General features: G+C 35.7%; 1 protein-coding gene across 1 annotated transcript in view; it reads right to left on the reverse strand.

Annotated features, from left to right (window-relative positions):
* Positions 1-2,574: 2,574 nt before the first annotated feature.
* The window catches only part of Megf9 (multiple EGF like domains 9), a 112,574-nt gene continuing 97,234 nt past the window's right edge, over positions 2,575-17,914 (reverse strand). The window contains exons 8-10 of the mRNA XM_010602977.1: positions 16,094-16,237; positions 8,825-9,094; positions 2,575-6,940 (exon numbers count right to left, since the gene is read on the reverse strand). Coding sequence (XP_010601279.1) covers positions 6,489-6,940; positions 8,825-9,094; positions 16,094-16,237 — 866 coding nt within the window. The 3' untranslated portion in view covers positions 2,575-6,488. The remainder of the gene's footprint in view (positions 6,941-8,824; positions 9,095-16,093; positions 16,238-17,914) is intronic.

Here is a 17,914-nt window from a genome sequence, read left to right on the forward strand (position 1 = left end):
TAATTTCATTCACAAACAAAAGAACATACAATCTCAAAGCTTTCTCAGACTCTCTGAAACCCATATGTTGATACCTCTCTTGAATAACAAATACTATCTTTAATTTGGTAAAATTTGTGTTGCTGTAACAAAAAATCTGAGACTGGTATTTTATTTAGATTACAATTCTGGAGATTCAAGAACATGGTGCCCCCCTCTGCTGGGCTCTGGTGAGGGTCTCAAGGTGAATGGTATAACAATGGTGGGAGTGTGTTTGAAAATGACAAGCAGCACAGGTAGAAAAGGAATTCCGGAGAGGGCCAGCCTCACTTATAACAACCCATTCTTTTGGTACTTCCTGTGAGAGCAGGAACACATTCCTGAGAAAAGCATCAATCCGTCTTAAGATATAATTTCCTCTGGCTACACTCTATTTCTTAAAGGTTCCACCACCTCAGCATTGTCACATTAGGAAACAAGCCTCCAGCACACATTTCTGTGGGACAAACCGTAGCAGACCCACCACTGCTTATGCATGGAGAATTATTTCTTGATTTCTAAATCAAATAAAAGAAATGTAATGGCATATAAATTTCTTATAATACTTCACCAAACAAGTGCACATACCAACTCTTGTACTGAGTGCCTTTCCTTTTAAACTACTATTAGTGATCATCTACAACATACCATTGATATGCTAGATGCCAGAGAAAAAACAATACATGCTTCTGACTTCAGGAATGCAGTATCTTGGGGAAGACAGGAATTAAAAATATCTGCAGAAAGAGTAGTATTCATTAGGAAAAATGAAGATACAAATTAAAGATTTATAAACATTCTCAACAATGTTATAGAAGAGGGAATAATATCAGAAAAAGGGAAAAGATTTACTATAGCCTGGTATGTCTAGGAAATTATACATAAATTTACTTCCTCCCAAGCACTTCCTTTATTACCCAAACCTACTCTTAATATATACAAAGAAACATTTTGTCTGTTTTTCCTGTAACTCTGAAATGTGGTGTTCAATTTAGGATATAAGATTTAAAACCTATACAATCAAATAACACATTTTCGGTTGAACATGGTTCATGGCTTTCATTTAGTAAGCAGAGGTATTCTCTTGAAAAATGTTTTGTTGTTTTAATTTAACTCATTTAAAAAATATAACGGCATGATGATTACTTTGATGTCACTGATTTAATTATAATAGAGCATGTGTAATGTGACATATGCTCATATGGAAAATTAATGTAACCAATTTTGATAATGCAGTATAGTAAATGTCTTGATATTTGCAGCAAAAGTATGAAAGTAATATTATAAAATGATGATGGTAACAACTTTTTCATCTTGGTGTAGTGAATTTGTATATGCATTTACTCTCTCTTGAAATTCTAATTTGTTTGACTTTTAACACAATTAATTCTATTCCCTTAGAAAAATATTCAATTAATATACATCATGGAGCCACATGTATAAATATATAAGGTATAATTATAAAGTTATAAAACCTAGTTTCTTGTGTAACAAGAAAAAAACCCCAAATTTTAAAATTTAAATACCAGTCAACAAGTTGAATACATCAATTCAAGTTTATAAAACTGTTAGCACAAACAAATGCTGAGCTTATTTTTTTCTTCTTTTCCGAAACACCCTTTGGGTTTGTAGATGATATTCCATTAAGTATTGCATAGCTTTATCAAAATAAAGGATAGTCAACATACCTTTAAAAAATAAAAAACTTGTACTCTTTCTATGGGTTACTAATAAATGCTTAGAACATAATTTACTTTAAGATTTATACTAAAGAAAGAAATTTTCACATGTGTGAAAAAGAAATCCAAAGGAAATAATTTTTCTCTATAAAATCTTTATGGAAATCCCAATAAACATCATAGAAGACAGGCAAAAGCATCAAGCATACAGGTTAATATGTCTTCTACTGGGAGTTTTGTTTGTTTGAAGAGAGGAAATATTCTTCAAGTGATATTTTCCCTCCAAGCAGGAAACATTCTTTAAACGAACTTAGTACATGAAGAGTTCAGAGATTTTCATGAAATGAGTTGATAATAAATGACCCTTTAGTATATGTATCTATACATACATACATAAAGGCTTCTAACAATTCTATCCACATAAGAAAGTAAAACAACAAATCTACAATAGGTACAAATTATATACATTTATTAATAATTTTAAATAACACTCTTGTATAAATTCTTTCATATATTCAAATCATACACAAATTTAGAAATGTATCATGAAGTCTAGTACAGTATATGTATGAGACTTATTTTTAAAATTGTGTTAGAATTTTAGTGACATAAATACAGGTTTAATGTTTCAGAAACATTCTCTAATTGCTTGGGCTTCAATTTAACTTATAACAGAGTGCTTGTGCCTACCAGTAACGCTTCACTGAAAAATCAGTTAGTCTTTGGACTAACTTAAATCTGAAGCCCTGGGCTCACATTCTACAGCTGCTTATGCAGTTATTGCATGTGCCTAAGTAATCAGACTCTTGATTGCCTTGGAAAAAGCATCATTCAATCACTGAGTGTTAATGATTCATAACCTTTAATCCATTTGATATTATATGACCCCTCTGGATGAATTAGTGTGTTCATCCTGCTTTCCCCTTGGCATAATCACTGGCTCAGGGATAAAGAGAAAAATGAATTAACCTTCCATTACCACACACACACACCCCAAACCCATTTTAACTCGCAAATTCCCTACTATCAAGAAGATCATAACAGATCAAAGGTTCTTTGTGACTGAGACCAGAAAGAATTTCCTCACTCTAACAGGTTATACTGTGTTACTTTTTCCTTCTTGGAACATTTTGTCAGAGAAGTTTGATTGAGATGCAGAAATTCAACTCCTACGCACATACCCTAAAATATAAGAACCAGGGAATATTCAATATACATGGTGTTATGTTCACCAGATATCCTACAAAAAGAATGGGACCAAAGGGAAGCAATCTAATAACCCAGTTTCAATTAAATGTATCAAGGGAAGTACCACTGCTTAAGCTCTCTGCTTCCACAACAACACAAGAAAAGCTCATGTGTTGAAGGCACTCAGCTGACAAAAACCAACTAGTAGGTCAGTGAGTATTGTTTTCATGGTCAATTACCCTGGGCAAATCTGAGACTTATACAAATTCTGTCAAAAAGATCTTTCTTTTCCCATCCCATGTCTTCTCTGTTCTCCTCTCTTTAAATCCAGGTATCCTTAGAGAAAATTATGGACTAGGTCCAGAGGAGTTTTATTACCATTTTTTCTCTATAGTAGGAGAAATTCCATTAATAACAAAGCCCTAGAGGTAGAGTAGAGAAACGGAGGAAGAAGTAAGGGGCACAAAGACACACTGAACACTTTCTAAAGCATCTATCAGAAGTGGCTAAGGGCTATTAAATTAATGAAGATAAAAGTATCACTTAACAGCAGTACTGTATTTTATTTCTCAGTAAGGTTCACATTGCCTTATTTTTAAAAATCAATACATTCCTAATCCTTAGACAGAAATTCTTCTAATAGTAGGATTTCTAAAGGACTGTTGCTGGACACCATAGTTCATGGGGGTCTTAGAGGAATTAATATTGTACAATGTCTTTCATACTAGTCTTCTAGTCTGATTTCAATGGTACATGAACTCATGATTGGTTTCTATTTCAGAGCAAGATAATTTTCACAAGCAAAACCTGGGCCATTAAAGAATATTATTCAAAACAAGTTTAAAGGCCTTAATTTTTCTTCCACTATAAAAAATAAGACCATGGCCTAGGAGCTGTTAAATAGTATGTAAAAGTAAATATGGTTTGTGTTTCAATTTTTGCAATTTCTTTAAAGGTCTATTTCAAGGAATCTCTACGTGGCCAGAATGCTATTTGACTTTGGTTCTTAGACTCCAACACTCTTTTCTTGATTGGGTTAACTTCTGTTTAACAAATGTATATTCCTCACCATCCTCAATTCAATCCTGATTTTTTTGTCAGGGGGTAGGATGTCAGGGAAAAGGCAGGTATGCCACTTTACACATTTCCTTGAAATGCTGCAGTGCACAGAACATACATACCTATGTAACAAATGCTAAGGGAAGAAAGTTTTCCTCTTTGCTTGGGGGAATGGCTCACTTTAAAGAAACACAAACTGGCAGCTTTGTTTTCTTATCATGAATACTGGCTCCAGATACTAATCTTCCTGTGTTCTTTCCACAAAGTTCTTCACAGTTGTTTTGCCCTGAATTGTACCTTGGAGTTACAAAAAGTACAGAAAGTTCCACAGAGGGGACTCTTCCTCCTAGCCTATTTGTGCTCATAGCTAGGCAAGTTTTACACTAGGTATATAGTTAAAATAATAAGTGCTTATAGTTAAAATAATCAGTGGTGCCGTTGCCTGCCTCACAAATGCAAGGTCCTGAGTTCAATCCCCGGTACAAAATAATAATAATAATAAAAATAATAAGTGCTGCAGTGTTGGGAGTCTGGATTCTGAGCCTATGACATACATCGTGCAGCAATGAAGAATATATTTAGCACCGCTGTGCCTCTGTCTTCTCATCTATAAAATGGGTAGAACATTACTTCCTTGGGGGGCTATCATGAGGAACAAAGAATATACGTACGTACTGAAAAGCGATTTGCAAACCACAAAGGACAGAAGAAGTGCTAATCATTTTAATATAATAAAATGTCTACTCTTGTGAGCAATGGCCAAACACCCTCAGGGTACCAGAAACAAATTATCTGTCTATACACAATCTAGAACAGCATGTGAGCCCTGAGAACTTCTTAGGGGTCTCCTATAGAGGGTGACAAATTCTAGATTCTTCTTTGGGGAGGTTACGCCAAGGGGTCAATTTGATTTCTAGGTCTAATCCAGTAAGAAGTTTTTACTTTTCTCTAACCACTTCACAGTTTTCTGTTCCTTCTAATAAATAATCTATATTTGACTTCTGGCCACCTTTCTTGGCTTGCTTATTCCACAATTCTGTCAATATAATAGATGAGAGCAAGAATACTTGACTTTTAGGTGGAAAATTGAATGTAAAAGCAAGGACTAACTATATATCCTCAACTACAGAGCCACCCTCTAGCCAGAAAGAAGACAATGGAAGAGCTATAGCACTGCAGAGAGATGGAATAGACCTCATGGCAAATGAGTGATGGGCTATGTTCAAATATAAGAGGTTTTCTATTTGGGAGCAGAAGTGAGAAAGATATAAACATTTCACAGGCATGAAAACAAGAGATCCCAAGGGATATGATGGCTTTTCTTTTAGAGCTCAAAGATTTCTATCTTTTGGAAGACTATCTCTTACATTCAAGAAAAATATTTCAATGAGGATATGTTTTATATTAATTTATGTAAAATATACAGAATAGCCAGTACCTAATTAGGAGAGTATTTTGAAGAATGCAGCCTGTGTCCCAGCTTAACAATTACTGACTTCAAAATCTATTGCTGGAATCTACAGTAAACCAAAGAGCACATAACTCTACTTTTAGGGTGAGAAAAGAAATGATCAGAAATATTTAACTGCTTATAAATTTTAACAGTGTCCAAAGAGGGACTAAAAATGACGGATGCTCACCAGAGTCCCAGCTCTAGCAATATTGCCATCTATTTTACAGTATTTTAACCAATCTCCATATTTCCTTTATACAACACCATTAACTGCTGTACAAATAAATTCTAGATGATAAAATATGACGTTTTTTACAAATAGATACAATGTTGACCAGATATGCTACATTAACTATGTACACCTTATTTCTTTAGAGGCAGGAATGCTCCTTATTTTTAGACAATTTATCATTTACACTGAGCCCTGAGGAGGACCTTCAGCTTCCTGCTCCCCAGTGCTGCCTTCTGCTCTCTGAGTTTATCCTGTTCTTTAATCCCATCATTGAGCAAGAATCCTAGGAGGAAAAAAATCAATCCCATCTAAAGTTCTTCTTAGGACTTTTCTGCCCTTATTCTTGAAACAATCAAGATTGTTTATGATATAGCCTAGATGCCAGCTTTTCCTTAATGATTTGTACATTTTAGTACAATAAAATGAATATAATCCCTGACCTTCCTTTAAAAAAGAATGCGTTTCAGGAATGGAGATGAAGTCTTCCAGCAGTCCTTTCCCCTCCACATCCATCATCCTGGTACCGCTGGTGAGGTGAACACTCTCCAACAGTCTATTTGGAGGTCAAAGTTGATTTGGGCAGCATTATGGGGTTCAGCCTTTCCATAGTCCCATGTGGTTTGGTACAAAAATATACTTTACTTCAAGTCCTTAACAACAGTGAATGCTTCTGATCTTCATGGGAAAACTAAGAGCAACAGATAGGCTATGCACATTACAAATTTGTACCTGAAGATGTCAGATGCACTATTTTTGCCTTTGCTTTCTCAGCGAACTCTACCCAGGCTTTGTCTGGCCCAGGGGCCAAAGCTGTCTTAGAAAGCACTGTGTCTTAATCCAGGAGGACAGTTCTCGCTCCTTAGGCTTTGTAGTTATGTATAGGTGTCGTCAGGGTCAGTTGCCCATTGGGAGCCACTTCATTGCCATCATCTTCCAACAATCCTGACACATCAGCATTGGGAATGCTGTCATGGTAGCTGCTGAAACTGATATTGTCTTCTTTCAGCTCGATGGTCCAAAAAGGGGCATTGAGTTTCCGGTTTTGGTACTCACGGTACATGTATACAGCCCCCACAAATCCCATTAACAGTACGACCACAATGATAATGACCGTCAAAATGATGATATTAAATTGAGTCCATGACACATCAGCTAAAGCTGATGTGCTGTTTTCAGAAGAGCTTACTGAAAAGATAGTCTGCAGGGTTGTGGGGGTAAATGTACTATTTATAACAGGGGTGGGCACTGATGTGGTCAAAGAGGCATTGGAAACCAAAATGGTAGAACCTTCAGGTGTTGGAACAATAACTTCTGAAAATAAAAACAGAGAATGAAATGTAAAAGACAAAATTATCTAGTTTTGAGAAACAACGAAAGAAATACGCATGAGAGTGGAAGTTGATATGGGTGTTGACATGGGACTCTGCATTAAAGTAATGCAAGTTAAAAATAATTTTAAAGACACATAGTGGTAAGAATCAGGGTTTGGAAAATCAGATTATTACATCCACAGATGTTCACCATATGCATAATATCTATACTAAAATCTCTGAAAAAATTTCAGTGTTGGAGTTTTCCATCCTCCTCCTCTCATAGATGAAGTCATAAAATTCCTTCAAAAGCAGCAAATATGTCACTATTAAGTTCTAAATCACATGGTTAAGAGTGACAGGGATAGATGGCAATCATTTGAACTAAAACAAGTCCAAGATGTCTGATGTCTTTTTTTTTGGTGTGGTACCAGGGATTGAACTCAGGACCTTGCTCTTACAAAGCAGGCAGCAGAACCACTGAGCTAAACCCCAGCCCTGATGTCATTTTATAAAGGAAAATTTCTCCTCAAAAGAGATATAGGGAAAAGTGTATTTTTAGCTACATCTGAAAAATACAATTTAAAGACTCAAAATTGATGTCATACAAGAGAAAAAAACAGCTTTACTTTAATTCTATATGTAGTAATTCTTCCTTTGTACAGATTATAGCTATTTTACAGTTAATGTACTATACTTTGTATTACTAATGATGGCACAGCTCAGTGGAAGACCAAAGGCTTTGGACTCCCAACTGTGTTGCTATAGATAAAACAATCTTTTTAAAACTCAGATTCTTCATCTGTTAAATGAGAATAATAATGTCTACTTTGCAGAGTTCTCATGATGAATTCAATGAGCTAACACACTGTACAGCATTATCACAGTTGATTCTTACAGTGCTTGGCATGTGGCACTCAATGAAATTATTATTATTCATCATCACAGTCAGCCAGATCAATTTATTCTAAAGAGAGGCAAAGTTTACATTACCTAATAACTAACAAAAATCATCACGGTCCTGTCACAGGACAAAGTGTTCCTTGGTATGAATAAGGTATGCATCCCGAATGGAAAAACAATTGAGTGGCAGGGTTGTACTAGTGATAGGTTCAATCTGGATCTTTTAGCCTCAATCACAACAGCAGAGGGATATCAAGAAAAAAGCAGAAAGATGGCACCTGCCACAGAACAAGTGTATATCAGCCCAATATTCAGCATCTGTTAACACATCAAAAAGTAGTTTGTAGAAGTGAATGGTCCAATCTCTCTGTAACCTAATAATTTCTGAATATAATAAATAACTTATTCTGAATTTATAATCATTAATTTCGTATAAATCCCTACTGAACTTCCCTAAAAGAAATACTTTGAGTAACTTCTCCTTTTAAAAATCAAAAAGAATATTAACATTATTTTTGCCATCACACATGGAGCAACTTAGTCTCAAAGTCAGGAAAGATGTTGGAATTAACTCCACTTTTTCAGCTGGAACTTCTAACCAGAGTATAGGACCCTACTTGAAAAGAACTTTGATGATCACTGGAAGTGATGAGAATAAAGGAAGCAGAAGATAAAAGAAATGACAAGACTTTTTAGTCATTAACATAAAAATAAAAATAGATGAAAGAAAAATTTGAGAACACTTAGTCTCACTGTTGTAATGACTTTGTCTTGATCCTCAAATTTCTGGAGTTGACTTTGGAGCATCAGGAGACAAGCAGAAAGGAAAGGAAACCTCTTTAGGCAAATATCTATCAAAAATCTATTTCCAGAAACTCTTCTGCTGGAATTAGAAAGTTTTTACAAAGCTAAAGGTATCCGTCCTGAAATTTCTCAGTGCTAGGCTTAGATATTAAATTTACAACCATAGGTGAAGTTTTACCTTTCTTGATGCAATTTTTCTCGATGTCTCGAACATAACCTTCTAGGCAGTTCTCACACCAAAACCCAGTGGTGTTATGGAGGCAGTTGATACACTCACCACTCTCAGGCTTACAAATCTTTGGAGTTTTAATTGGGTCCACATGGCTATGACATTGGCATGGTATACAGACGCTGTCAGAATTGTAATAGCCATTTTCACATGCATTGCAGTTCTGGCCTGTATAACCATCTTTACACTGGACACATCTAGGCTCCAATTCATCCAATTCTAAAAGAGAGAGAACATCAAAATAATTCTGTAAATTCTTGAGCTATAATAAAATGTAAAAACAATTATTAGTTTCCAAACAGATTGATAAACCCTCCCTACCATCTCTTCTCTTACCACCTCCTGTATGGTAAGAGACATACAGAATCAAACTATATATCCTTTAAGTACAATTTCCCAGCTTACTGTGGGAATGATAGAGTCATACAGAAAACCTACTCAGGTAGAAAGTAAAATAAAAACATGCTATATCAGAGGCCAAATAATTGTGACAGATAGGTGTTCTCGTAGTTTCTTTATTTCTTCCTTTTGGGAATGAGAAGCTGTACAAAATATGTCTCAACAAAAACTTTCTCTGTGCCTTCCCTATGTAAAAGTTGAGAGTCCCAGACTTCTATCCTTGGCCTCCTTCACTTCCCACTACTCATTCTCCATCAGTGAGCTCATCCACTCACATGGTTGACAGTTCCAGAATGTGCATGTCTAGTCCATTTCTCTGTCTTTAATTCCAAACTACAAATTAACTGCCTGTGCACTAGAGTTTACAGGTATCTCAAATTTAGTGTGACTGACATTATCCTCAACATCCTCCCTTCCTAAGTCTCATCCTCCTCTTCCACTTGCCTGAGCCAAACAACTAAGCACCATCTCTCAATCTTCCTTCTTCTTCCCCTCCTCTATATAGTTACCAATTCATATCAATCATATTAATCATACATTATTAAAATCTTTCCAAACCTCTGATGTCTCTCTCCATGGCCACTGCAGTGGTCTTAGTTTAGGCTTTCATCATTTCTCACCTACATTTCTATAGCTCCCTCTTACTGGGTCTCTTTGTCACAGTGAACCCCTACATTCACCATGATCTTCAGAGTAAATCTGAGCCTATTACTTCTCTAGAGAAAGCTCTTCCGATTAAATGAAAAGTTAATAGAATTTTCAGTATCTTTCATAATTTTGCCCTTTCTCCCAACTCTTCTCACTTCACTTCACATCCCAGCACAGTCTTTGGTTCAAGCGTATTAAAAGGCTTATGAGTACTCTCAAAGACTGCCTGTTCTTCCCTTTCTGACTTAGCTTTCACACATTCTTCCTCTGCACAGAATGTTCTCTTGCCTTCCTCTCCTACTCTACCTCACACATTCAAACTGTAGTAATTCATTTCTGTAACCTTTTCTCAGCCGCTTAAAAGGTTGTGCTTGATTCCCTCAGTTTGGGTTAGGGATAGTTTATGCTAACCTATAACATGCATCATCCTGAATTGTAATTATCGGATTACTTGTCTGTCTCTCCCATTAAACTATGAGCTATTTATTTTTCATCTTTATCTCTAATGCTTGATGTAATACCTGACACACATTACTTGTTTATGTCTAACGGAGTGATTTCAATGTAGGTAGAGGGAACATACCAACTCATACCTATGTGCTTCTTTTTAAAGTTGTAATACAATTTTAAATCAAGATTCTCAAATAAATTTGTATATGAATTTTAAATAATCAATAAATCATTATTTATCTGCTAAATTGATTTATTCCTTTCTTAGAATTTACTAATTATACTAACAGAATCATGTTGTTATCTAAACACAAAGTAATTTATTACAGAAAGACTAATTTATAGTGGTCATGAAATTTGTGGCAATTCATTATATCTCTGATGCTCTTTAAGAAAAATGAATTATTGTTTATTTTACTATTTTTTAAAGAAACAGTTTGTTTGTTTGTTTGGTACTGGGGACTGAACTTGGGTCCTTGCACTTGCAAGGCAGGTGGCAGAACCAGTTTTGAGGACTGGAATAGCTCAGTGGTTCTGCTGCCTGACTCACAAGTGCAAGGTCTTGAGTGCAATGCCCGGGACCAAACAAAACAAAACAAAACAAAAAAAAAAACCCAGTTTTGATATATATATCATACTACAAATAGTTAAAGTACTTAAAGTCTACAACTCAGTTTTTTGGTATGTTCACAGATACACAACTCATAAGGAATTTTAATTTACCATTTACAATCCCACTTGGTAGTATGATGTCAATTTGCTAAACTCTGCCCCTATAATTTTCCATATTTCAATAAGGAGCTTAAATCAGAAATACTTAAATTGCTTTTAGCCACAAAATGTGAAAATTGAATGCATTTATAACTTGTGCAATCAATGATGTGTAGAAAAATACTCTATGAAATACATATGTACTCCTGGTTCTCAAGAAACTCATGGCCCACAATGAAACATTTTACAGCATTTTTTCACTCCAACAACATAATTACAACAACCAATATGAAAAAAATCCTGACAGTATAGACTGAAGGACCAAAATCAAGGTTTGTGAAAACCTTTCATGTCTGTCAAGTCTGACTAACTATACCTCATGATATAAAATTCAAAAGCCCTGTCTCGTGTTTCATTCCTTCTCCCTTATGCTTTTATTTGTTTGTTTCTTTGTTTGTTTTGTTTTTTGAGACAGGATCTCACTGTGTAGTTCAGAGTGGCCTTCAACTCACTAGGTAGCCTCGGCTAGCCCTGAACTTGTGGCAATCCTCCTGCCTCGGCCTTCTGAGTATTAGGGATATAGGGCATGTGCCACCATGCCTGGTTCACCCATATACTTTTTTCTACCATTCTAAGGTAGTTCTTTGATCAAATCAGCTCCTTTAACATTCCTGTACTTGTGTCCTTATTGACCTCTTTATCTGAAATGTTTTTCTTTCTGTTCACATACTAAATGCTGACTCTCATCACAAAACTATCACTTTCTCTCGAAAGCCATTGCTGATAATCTCCCACTCAGGTGCTATTCTCTCTTGCAGCATCTGCTACCCATAAACCCAGAGAACTGCATTGCATGTATTTGTATATTAGTTTCTTCATTAAAAATAGTTAAATTTTGAAAGCATCAAGCTAATCTGCCAGGGATTTAGCTCAGTGGTTCCACTGCCTGCCTCGCAAGTGCAAGGACCTGAGTTCGATCCCCAGTACCAAAACCAAAAAAACAACAAGAAAAAACTAATCATCTGAGTACTTCTTACCCCTAGACTGCATTTGAACATAATACATGCTTTTAAGTCAAAACTAGATTGGTCAAGTCCCTATTTTAGTCTGGCTGTGATCTCTCACTTACTCTATGTGGGTATATTTCTAGATATCTCAATCTCCACTCTTCAAGGACCAGTACAAATGTTACCTGCTCTACAGTGACTTTTCAAAACCTCCCAGTAAGAAATTAACCTCCTTCTCCTAAGCTCTCACAATTCTAGTTTTGTACATATTACCACTTTCTATCCTGAGTTACAGTAACCTCCCTTTGTACTCAATATATATTATTAGCATTAACCCCACTACTGGATGTTAGGGTAGAGATCTAAAATGTACCCCCAAGATCTCATTATTCAGAGGTGAAGCCTGGTTGGAAGAGAGTTGTCATTGGAGGCTTGATCTGGAAGGCTGTGTTCTTGTCCCTGACGCCTCCCTTCTCTCTCTGCTTCCTGTCCATCATATGGTAAGCAGCTCCCCTCCACCTTGCCTTTCTGCTGTGCTGTTTCTGCCTTGGAGCCAGTCAACCACAGACAGAACCCTCTAAAACTGTGAGTCAAAATAAACCTCTCCTTCCTGAAGTTGTGAGTGTCAGGTATTTTGTCCCAGGGACAGGAATGTGACTTATACACCATAAATGGGGCTAAAAATCATTAAAAATCTAGACATGGTTTCTGCCCTTATAGAGCTTACAGTCCTTGGAAAATGCATACAAGAACAAATGATCTCAAGCTTGTTTTTGTTAGCATCATCCCTCCATAGGGAAGGCTTCTAAAATTTAAATTTATCAATATTAAGTTCAACAGTTATTTATAAAGCAACTTTCAAAAGTAAAGTCCTGTGTTCAAAAGAAATGCTACTGGAGCTGAGGATTTAGCTCAGTGGCACCATGCCTGCCTCACAAGCACAAGGTCCTGAGTTCAATTCCCAGAACCACACACAAAAAAGGAACGCTACTCCAGGTGAGCCAAGGACCACTACTATATTATTTATAATTTCTGTAAAGCTTTTAAAATCTTAAAATTATTTGATAATAGCAACATATGAATATGATTAGAAAAATAAGAAACTGATTGTAGAATTCTGATATTGTGGATGCATATTTAGAGATTAACACACTACCTTTTCATATTCCTGACTATAAATAATAGTCCTAATTAATCATAAATGGTCAATATATATCTACGTAAATGGTGATAACAAAGAAGGCATATTACATAAGTAATACTCCTTTTATGAAAAATTTCCTGGCATTCATTCCCATGTACAATGTAATACTCTTCCCTCTGTGCCCCATGATATCCTATAAACACTCATGTTACTTCTAATGGTTTCTTTATGTGATTTCCTATCTCTCAGAACATTTAGGATAGGGATCATATTTTATTTTCATATCTGTGTATCGCTTGTCTGCTATGACGATAAGCATGAGCTAGGTGCTTAATTACTATTTATAGAAAAATTTAAAAAATCTATCAGATCTTCCTATGAAAAAAATAAATATGCCAGTTCCCATTACCAGGTATAGCAGGCACTCTTCAAAACCACCTCTAAAGCCACCTGCCTCCTAGTGTTCACATTCTTGTGAATACCCTGGGTGGGACAGACATGTGCAACCACTAGAATATTGTGAAAATCTCTATGATTTAAGAGGTGAGATTACAAAATACATTACAGCTTCCATTTTTCATTCTCTTGGATCACTTACTCTAAAGGGAAGTAGCTGTCATATAGAAAGGACATTTAAATAGCTACTGAAGAAGCCTTTTGCCTATAGCAACCATATGAATAAGTCTTCTTAAAAGCAGAATTTGCACTCTTAATTAAGCCCCGGATGCCTTTTTCTCTTTTCTTTTCTTTTCTTTTCTTTTTTTTTTTGCCAGAATGAGGATTGAATCTAGGGCCAACACCCTGATTCCAACCTCATGTGAAACCCCAAGCTAACACAAACAAAAGAAAAAATACATTAAACCTCATTGAAATTAGAACCTTCTGTACTGAAAAGGACATAACTAAGAAAGCAAAAAATTAAGGACCAGGGTAGAAACAAATTTACAAATCATACCTATCCCCACAGTGCTGGGGACCAAACCTAGGGCTTTAGGAATACTAGGCAAACACTCCACCACTGGTATCTCCAGCCCCCAAAATAATGTATCTGATAAGGAACTTCTATCTCTTATATCTAGAATCCTTTCAATTCATTGATAAATAATCTAAACGTAAAATGAACAAAGGAACTAAACAGATCCTAAAGAAGATAAGCAAATGGTTAATAAACTCATAATTAGTTATCAGAGACATGTAAATTAAAACTACAATGCAATACCACTTCACACACACTAGGATGGCTATAATTATAAAAAGACAGATGAGTACTGGTGAAGCTGTGGTGAACTTAGAACCCTCATACCAGGTTAGTAAAAATGAGAATGTAGAAGGTACTCATTTTGAAAAACACTCTAATAGTTTCTTCAACAATTCTACTCCTAGGTATGTACAAAAAAATGAAAATGTGTATACACACAAACATGAATACAAATATTTATAGCAGCATTATATGTAATAACTAGAAAGTATCTATCAACTCTCTATCAATCAAAGAATGGATAGATACAATGTGGTACTGTATAACCATACAATGGATTATTATCTGGTAATCAGAAGCAATGAAGGATTGATATATGTTACAACTTGGATGACCTTTGAAAATATTTTACTATGTAAAAGGAGCCAGATATAAAATGCCCCATATTGTATGACTCCACTTATTTACTTATATACTTACTCATTTTTTAATTTGCTATACTGGGGATCACACCCAGGGACACTCTACTACTGTGCTATATTTCAACCCTTTTAAAAACTTTTTTTTTGCGGGGAGGGTACCAGGGATTGAACTTGGGTCCTTGTGTTTGTGAGACAGGCACTAGACCCACTAAGCTAAATCCCCGGCCCTAAAAATGTTTTATTTTGAAACAGGATCCTACTAAATTGCCCAGGGTGGCCTTGAACTAGCAGTCCTCCTGCCTCAGCCTCCCAAGTAGCTGGGATTACAGGGGTCACTATCAGGGTGCCTGACTGTATAATTCAATTTATATAAAATACTTGGAATAAGCAAATCCATACAGGGGAAAAAGTAGATTAGTCTCTAGTTAAGGCTTGAGGAAATAGGAATGATTGCTAATGGTTATAGGGTTTTGTTTGTTTTTGTTTTGAAGATTTTTTTTATGGGAGGAGGTGATTAAAATGTTCTAAAATTGAGTGTGGTCATGGCTGCATAATACTGAACACATACTAAACCACTTAATTGTACATTTTAAATAAATTATATGTAATATAAATTACATCTCAATAATTATGATATTTAAAATAGAATGGAGGGAAAAAAGGATCCAACCAGGACTGTCCAGCTAAACTTTCCCCAAATTTCTTGCAGAAAATATGTGGAATTATAAGTTTTGTTTGTTTGTTTGTTCCAGTACTGGGGGTTAAACTCAGGACCTTGCAGGGCAGAAACAGTGCCACTGAGCTAAATTCCTGGCACCAAGTACTTTAAAACACTAGATATTAAGGTAATTGGTTAGAAGCAACAGGTAACTAGTATGAAAGGAATAAATAGCAGTTAAGTGTTTTTGTAAGATTATTATGTAGACACAATTGACCAGCATTAGTAAGTACCTTGGGAAGGCTAACTGGTGACTGTTACCTTGAAATAGATGAGTAAAAGTTGCTCAGCTCTGAAGTTCCTGTATTGACTTAATGGGTTGGTCTTTAGATATTTTAAGTCTCATTTCACGTATGTATTTGGATTAGCACATAAGTCCCTAGAAAGGAAAGCTTTTGCTGTTTTTACAACTCCATTTCATCTATAGCACTCAGATTTTGATTTACCAATGTAATTTATAACTATTGAAAGACCCATTGATTTTTCTTTCTCTGAAATGAAGTTTTAGAGAAAGCCCTTACCTATGGTGCAATTTCCTGTAGATGTCACTGCTGAACAAGGACAGCGAAGACATCCTTTACTAGGATGAGGACTCTGATAAAATCCTTCTTTACATTCTTCACAGTGATCCCCTTTGCTATTTTCCTGGCAGTTTAAACAAACACCTAAAAAATAAAACAAGCAGATTATTTTTAAAGCATAGTAACTTTCAAAAATCATGCCTGCAATTTTAAAAAGACTGTAAGAGTTAACCAGAAAAAGAAAGCATCTTAGGGAATGGGATAGAATTCAGTTTCTACCCTACCTTGTTTCTACACTCGCCACATCTATGAATTCAGTGTCCTCTTATAAGATGGGAAAGGAAATGCTGTGTACATGATTAGTCACAATGTGCTGCTTTTGGTCAACTGACTACATACAGAAAGCAGACCAAATATATGCAAAAATAAATAGTCTAAATATCTATTAACAGAAGAATAGATAAATTGTGGCATTTTCATAGTTTGTACACTGCTGCTAAATAAGTGAGCTACACCTATATGCACAAATGTGTATATCCTAAAAACAACATGGGCCGAAAAGGCAAATTGCACAATGGCACACACTGAAAGAAAATACTTATTTGTAAAATTTTAAAGCCACACTAAGCAATACTAAGCTTAATTGAATACTAGTATGGATATATAATATACTAAGCCAAATTGCTATATACACACAGGGGGATCAAACTATACACTGAATGCTTAAATTTTTAAAAATTATTACAGTAAAAGGCACTTTGCCATTAATCCTTCTCAAAGTACCCTCCATTGCTTTAAACACACTTCATTCCATCATTCTTGTCACTTGCTGAAGCAGTTCTGTAAGTCCTGTTTTATTAGTGTCTTTAAGAGGTGTGCTCAAGAATCTGGTGAATGTGGCTGTCAAGTGCCATCCAGTGGAAAGGTAGGCTGTCCTTATCCACCTTATTAATCAGATGTGGTACCATGTAACTTCTGGCTCTTCCCCAGTCATAATGATCATGAAAGGTAAAAGGTTTGAATGTTTCCAGCACATGAAGGCAACCATGACAATACAATTAAAGACACTCATAAAAGAGGACTTTCAGAACTGCTTCAGAAAGTAGCAAAAACAATGGGATATATGTCTCTGAAGCAATGAGGAATATTTTATGGGACATTAATGGCAATGTGTCTTTTAAAGCAAAAAGTTTTAAAAATTAAATATTCACTATATTTTTTCATACCTTTATATAGTAAAAATTTAAGTATGGACTGAGAGAGTACAGGGAGTTTCATCCTGTTTGTGTTATGGCTTCATGCACTCATAGGTAAGCATTTTTAGAGTTGGCTGGGTTATGGGTGTGCGATAGTAGGAATAAGAGTGTATGGTACTAAATTAGTCTACTGATTGGTTTAGTATAGTCTAGGTGTGGATAATGGGAAGGCCCACTTGGGTGTAGGTGTCACCATTCAGCATGCTTATAGCCTGGATATACTCTAAAGGGACAGAGGGAAGGCAGGCATGCTTGCTGCTTCTTGCTGCTCCCAGTCTGCCCTGCTGTAGACTGTTTTTCCTCTGCCATGTCCTTGAGCCATGCTGTGGTGCCTTGGAGACAGCTGACTATGTACTGAAACCTCTACAAACTGTGAACTGAAATAAATCTTTCCTCTTTTACCTTTGAGGATCTGGTATTTGGTCGCAGCAACGAGAAAAAGTAAGACAGCTTATCTCCAGAAGAAAGGAGAAAAATGAGACTGAGGAGGGAAAACAAACAGGACTCCAGCTTTATTTTAAATTTTCTATTTCAAATATATAGCCATACATACATACATATATAT

Source organism: Fukomys damarensis, unplaced genomic scaffold (assembly GCF_012274545.1).
Source record: "Fukomys damarensis isolate Sample0158 unplaced genomic scaffold, DMR_v1.0_HiC HiC_scaffold_36, whole genome shotgun sequence".
NCBI classification, from domain to species: domain Eukaryota; kingdom Metazoa; phylum Chordata; class Mammalia; order Rodentia; family Bathyergidae; genus Fukomys; species Fukomys damarensis.